Source organism: Poecilia reticulata, unplaced genomic scaffold (genome assembly GCF_000633615.1).
Source record: "Poecilia reticulata strain Guanapo unplaced genomic scaffold, Guppy_female_1.0+MT scaffold_155, whole genome shotgun sequence".
NCBI classification, from domain to species: Eukaryota; Metazoa; Chordata; class Actinopteri; order Cyprinodontiformes; family Poeciliidae; genus Poecilia; species Poecilia reticulata.
In genome coordinates this window covers 931,704-937,971 of record NW_007615016.1, presented here as the reverse complement: position 1 = coordinate 937,971, position 6,268 = coordinate 931,704, and the positions used below count along the sequence as shown (strand labels likewise).

Genomic DNA, 6,268 nt, shown 5'->3' with positions numbered 1-6,268 from the left:
ACTTCTGCATTAACGGCTCCCTTTAAGGACGACCAGCGGCGCCCTCTGCTGGATGGCGRCCAAAGTACAGCACTGAAACAGCGATTGGAACTGACTGGGGCCTGCCCATGCATGCATGTCAGGAACCTGTTGTTCTACTGCAGCTATCACCGTTAATGCGGCTCAAACCGCTGCGTCCTCCCCCACGATAGTGGCACCAGAACGTTCAGCTTGATCCTGAGAAGGGAGATGTTACTTCTAGTGGGAATCTGGCGACAGAAATTGCGAAAAACGACAAAATCCCATTCAAGTCAATGGAGGCTCCACTGACTCATTAACACACAGTCACAGCTACAGTCGTTAATTACCATAGCAACGGAGCCCACGGCTCCAACTCTGAGCTGCAGGCTATTATGGTCTGTCTCTCAGCTCACAGACTCAGACGCACTGCGGCCCAAACCGCAGTCTGAGAGGAACACAGTCCATTTTAAATGCCAGAATTACTTTAAAATGTTTGAGCTCAGGTCTCGCAATTCATTGGCTGCAGGCGTTAATTACCTTGTTACCATAGCAACGAAGCCCAGACAGATTCAATGAGAAGCATCACAAACAGGCGCAGAGAGGTCGCGCAATGCATTGTGGGAAAAATACATATTTCCTCAGATTTTCATATTTTGCTTACATAAATGTATTATTTCTCAGGATTTTTGAGTGTGAATTAAAATCTTTAGTATGAATAATTGAAAATTTTCTAGAAAAAAAACAATTATCCACTGTTTTTATTTTTTGTTATTTCGTACAGTGAGTGAGAAGCTTATAGTCGTCAATCTTGGACTGAATTTCACTGCATGAAGTTCAGCCATAACCGTGTGGCAATGAAACACGTCAGCTACATCACTTCGGTACGGATGTGCTCCCGGGTTTCACCAGGAGGAAGTTCAGCTGTGGAAATTCACGGCGTCAGAACGCTGGAGCCAAACCGATGGGCACCCGAAGGGCAGGCCCCAGTTAAATTTCCTCAGGATYTTAATGTCTAGTTTTAATCTAATAATCAATTGAGAGTCTATTAATTGTTTACAGTCTATTAGCTTGACAGGGTAAATCATATTAAGTCTATTAACCAGAATGATTTGTGAAAACAGAAACAAGCAAAATACGTCCTCAGGTGCATAATAAGGAACTTACTGTTTATTATTGTCTATGATTTTAGGTAACATGTGAGGCAAATCTGGAGAACATCAGCTAACATCCTGCGCCTGACAAGAAGTCTCCAGTGTGCAAAAAAGTGACAAAATGCAGTTTTAAAGGGCCGTGGTCTGAAGTGGATCAGCTGTAAGCAGCGAGTCATGGCTTGGTCTAGTTCAATCATAAACACACACTTTTCATCCGGGGAGGATTTCCTCATTGGTTTCAACTAGAGCTTGCATCCATCCTTGTCTCAGAGCGTTAATGTCATACAGTTTGTGCAGAATACCAGATAAATGAACTGTTTCATGCTTAGATATATTTCTGAAAAAGGTTATTGAAAGCTTTATACATACAGTAAGGCATAAAATATATACAGAACTAACCTAAAGGTAGTAGTATCAAACATCATGTAGATATTCACACAGGAACAAAACAAAGAATCCAAAACTGCTTATAATATGTACAAAAATACTTCTGCAAATACCCCTAGGAATATCTGGTTAGAAAAAATAACAGGGATCTGAGGAGACGTCACATGGCAGCTGAAACATGCAGAGGATTCTCAGTCCAGCTGTGGCCTCATGTCGACATGTTCTGGTTCTCCAGGTGTGAATCTGAAAAGCGGATCTAGTGAAGGATTTCTACAGTTCTCCCTCCCGCAGCGCGCTCGCTGAGCCGCTCGCTTCTCGTTACACTTTGGACTCGCTCTCCAGGTTGGCTATCTCCCCGTTCCTCTCGGCCGCCTTGTCCTGGCTCTCCGGGCCGGCCTTGCTGTCCTGCCCCTCCTGCTCCGACTCGGCCAGCCCCTGCTGGCTCAGCTTGCTGGCCAGCGACCAGGTGAGGGGCAGCCGGGCGCGGGCGGCCATGTCGGCCAGCTCTTTGGCGCTGCAGGCGGGCGTGTTGGTCTCGTAGATCTCGTGGAAGCTGTTGTAGTCGACCTCGTAGAAGCCGTCCTCCAGCGTCAGGACGGGCATGAAGCGGTAACCCCACTTGATCTCGCTGCCGACGTAGGAGCTCCTGGCCTGACACGTCATCCCTGCAGACACAGCCAAGCTCAAACACCACGGACACCACGCCGTTTATCACATATGGTACAAATAAAAGGTGACATTAGCACAAATCTATGGCCTAAACAAAACTTTCACAAAATGTAAAAATGACTCAATCATGTTTCAGTTACAGCGACCAAAATAAACGACTGCTCATATTTCTGATGAATTAAAACTAAATGTGCATCATAAGAATTTGAGTTTTTGTGGAACATAAAAATATCTTTTATGTTTCTATAATCAGTTTTAAAGGAAACCGATTATGCAAAATGTACATTTTGAGCATTTTTCTTCTTCCGTTTTGGTTTTTCTGCTTCTAAATCAGACCAAGCCCTTAAAAACACTCAGAAGATTTTGGCAATAAGTTCATGTTTCCATGTTTTATGGTGTCTGAAAAACGAGCTGTTAAAAAAACGTCCCGACTGTTAAGTCACAATCAACATGTCTTACACCGTTACCTAGCAACCCCGGCCCTGTTACCTAGCAACCCCGGCTGATCCCCAGCGTTTGGTCAGCTGATTTTTATGCGCTTTACAATGGCTGCTGGAAAAGACAAGAGCTTAGTTGTTGACTTCTTGCATTCTGGCTGGTTGAGCAGGAGGCTCCACTAATGCTTTTCAGTGATGTATAGTTGTATAATTGCTCATCTGTTTGCAGCTATTTTCACTCCAGACAGGCAGAACTAATCAGACTGAAATCTCATCATCTAAGAATGATTCAGTGATAAATAATGAACATGTTTTGTATAGGCCATTGACCAATCCTGATCTGTTCCAGGAAGCTGGTGACCTTTAGAAATCTTAAATTGGATTAAATATCGTGCAGTAAGGCTGTTAATTCCTGAGTGTGAGCTGACCTGTGGCCTCCACCATTCCCTCCAGGATCACAACGATCTCCAGCTCTTCCTTGGCCAGGTGAGCCTGGGAGATCTCCCAGAAGGGACTGTGCTGGTTTATCTCGTGGCAGATGATGAGCGGTGACACCAGGAACAGCCGGTCATCCCCGGTGTTGTAGCCAACGTTAATGTCCGTCTGGTTGAGGGGAATGAACTCCCCCTCCTTGGTCTGCTTGGACTTGATGAGCTTGGCTCTGATAGAAGCCTCTACGATGTGCGAGTTTCGGAGGTCTCCGACTCTGAACATCAGGCACAGCCGTCCGTCTCTCATGGAGATGACAGCATTGGTGGAAAACACAAGAGTCTCTGCTCGTTTCTTGGGCTGCGAGATCTTAACAAACATGCAGCCCACCATGAAGGCGTTGACGATGGAACCCAGCACTGATTGGACCAGAAGCAGAACGATTCCCTCGGGGCATTTGTCCGTGATAACTCTGTATCCATAGCCGATGGTGGTCTCCGTCTCTATGGAGAACAGGAAGGCCGATACGAAGCCGTTGAGATTGTTGACGCACGGAGTCCACTGACCGTCAGCTAAATGGTCCAGGTCGCCGCGCAGGTAAGCGATGAGCCACCACATCAGGCCGAAGAACAGCCATGTCACCGTGTACACCAGCACGAAGATGAACAGGTTGAACCGCCACTTCAGGTCCACCAGCGTGGTAAAAATGTCTGTCAGATAGCGGTAGGTCTCACGGACATTCCCGTGGTGGACATTGCACTTCCCGTCTTTCTGGACGTAGCGCTGGATCTTCTTTGCTCTGTCTATCTCTGCTAGCTGCTTGGGCAGGTCCTCCCGGGCCTGCTTGGGCAGTTTGGGCTTCCTGACGGCGGCCGAACTCTCCACATCCTGCTCCATGGGGCCTCAGGGGGATTCAAGCCTACGAGACAAACACGGAAACCGTTAAGAGCAAGCAGCTGCAGGTCTGATTGTCCTTTCTGTGTTACCACTAGTTGTTACAAAATGCTATATATCAAATATGACTTAATGAATTCTACTTCCTGATTTAACACCTTGAAATTGGGTCTCTGTCTCTTTAAGAAGCTCCTGTTCTTCCTGAAGCTCCGCCTCCAGGAAGTCATCCCAACATGGCTCCTCCATTAACCCTTTAACCTTTTTACCAGCTTTGCTCTGAGCAGCAGCTCCTGTAATGAGCTCAGCTATTTGCTGCTGGCTAGTCTGGAGGAGCTGAGTGGGGGAGGAGCCCTGGAGGCGGGGTTAGGGCCACCAGGTGTTTTAACAGCTGAATGGTTACCATGGAGACTAACAGACTTCTCAAACATGAAAGAATCACAGCAACACTCCATTATAACATGATATAAAGATAAAAAAGTAAAATTTTACGTAATACTGCCCACTTAAATATCATATTGCAATGAAAGCAATGAATTATTATTGTTGCTTTGTTTACAATTCACCATTTTTAAATGGCACCAGTTCACAAAAAAAATTCAGTTTTGTATAATCCAGTTAGATTCAGCTGAGTCCTCCTTCAGTCAGTCGACCCGGTTCTACTGGACCCAGAACATCTGCTCCACCTCCAGCTGCTCTGAGTCAAACCAACCTGTTCCCCTCCTGGCCTGTGGGGGCGCTGCACCAAGAACCACTGAAGGAAACGACACAAAAACCTCTGAAGACRCTGAGAGCAACTTCCTTCTTCACCAGATGGAAACAAGATGGAGGATTTTAGCGGCTGGAGGATTTCTCTTTAGGCTAAAGACCAGGAGCCATTTCTGCTGCTAGCGCTAGGCTAGCATGTTAGCTTTRGTTGCTTTTACCCAGAATGCCCTGTGCTGTAGTCCACTTCCTGCTTTTGGAGCGGTCTCTGGTCCGCCTGGCGTTCACATTCAAACCAACCAGAGTTCACTTCAACCTACCCCAGTCCGAGGTTTGGAGGACCAGAGGTCAGAGGTCGGTTAGCGTTCTCACCTTGGCAAACGGACCGGAGTTGGGTTAAAGTGGACCAAACAGGTCTGGTGTGAATGCAGCCTCAGGGCTCGGTTGGAATCATTCCCTCTGCCGTCTAGCAGGAGAAATCTTTGTAATATTTTACTTAATAGCTTAAGTTAAACATTATGCATTTGAAAACAGCAGCAGACGTCAATTCTGTAATTTCATTAAGCTGCATCAATACCTGAGCAGGAGCTACAAGTTAGAAAGGGTTATTTTAACTGTTGCAGTAAATGTTGCTTTTCTGTTTAAGTTAAATAAATCAGATGATGTAATGAATTCCTGTTTAGTTTTTATGAAAATGTGATGTTTATATGAAATAGATCACATGGAAACACAATGCAGCCTGTTTCCAGTACGACCCAGTGGACACATCGGACCAGCCGGATCCGTTTCCTGTCTGAAGACATCGTGGCAAATCAAAACGCTCCGTCTCTCGTTGGAGTCCTTTCCATGCCGACACACGGAGCGTTTCAGCAGAGCGAAACGCTCCGTGTGTCACAGCCACAGAGGAAACGTTTCCATTTCACGGCTACCAGGAGAAACGGGTCCAAACCGGCCGGCCGGTTTAACTCCTGCTGTTATGAGAGAAACGGTTGAAAATGAATGTTTTTCACAATCGATCCTGTCTAAAGCAAAGTTCAGAGTTCAGCAAACATCCAGCGCAGCTTTCTCTCCACGCCCACACATTATGTATTTTAAATTAGTGCTGCTCTCTTTACGGTTTTAAAGATATTTTATTTTACATTAAACTAAGATTTTTTCTGTGCTACAGAAAAATGGGACTGAAAATGAGTAAATTTACTAGATGTACAAATAATGTCAGTAAATTAAAAATGTGTTTTGATGTCTGTCAGATTGATGTAACTTTTCATTAAGCCCACAATGTAATAAAATGTTTTTTATTGGTTTGATGTAATATTTTAATCTTAAATGTCACGTTTATGTAACCCGAGTGTAGATGGTGAGTTCTACTATTTACTACTATCTCGACTATTCATCCCCTTTGCCTTCCAAAATCTCGCGATAGTTTGATATATACAACTGCAATTCTCGCGAGAATTACTAAGCAGCCAATCGTTGAGCATCTCTGGTTTCTGGTCCGCTTGGCGTTCACATTCACACCAACCAGTGTGAACCAACTCTGGTTCACATTCACACCAACCAGTGTGAACCAACTCTGGTTCACATTCACACCAACCAGTG

The 6,268-nt window shown here is 45.3% G+C and overlaps 1 protein-coding gene across 1 annotated transcript in view; it reads right to left on the bottom strand.

Annotated features, from left to right (window-relative positions):
- Positions 1 to 1,140: 1,140 nt before the first annotated feature.
- The window catches only part of kcnj6 (potassium inwardly rectifying channel subfamily J member 6), a 20,408-nt gene continuing 15,280 nt past the window's right edge, over positions 1,141 to 6,268 (bottom strand). Inside the window, exons 2-3 of the mRNA XM_008401960.2 lie at positions 3,073 to 3,992; positions 1,141 to 2,203 (exon numbers count right to left, since the gene is read on the bottom strand). Coding sequence (XP_008400182.1) covers positions 1,857 to 2,203; positions 3,073 to 3,970 — 1,245 coding nt within the window. The 5' untranslated portion in view covers positions 3,971 to 3,992 and the 3' untranslated portion in view covers positions 1,141 to 1,856. The remainder of the gene's footprint in view (positions 2,204 to 3,072; positions 3,993 to 6,268) is intronic.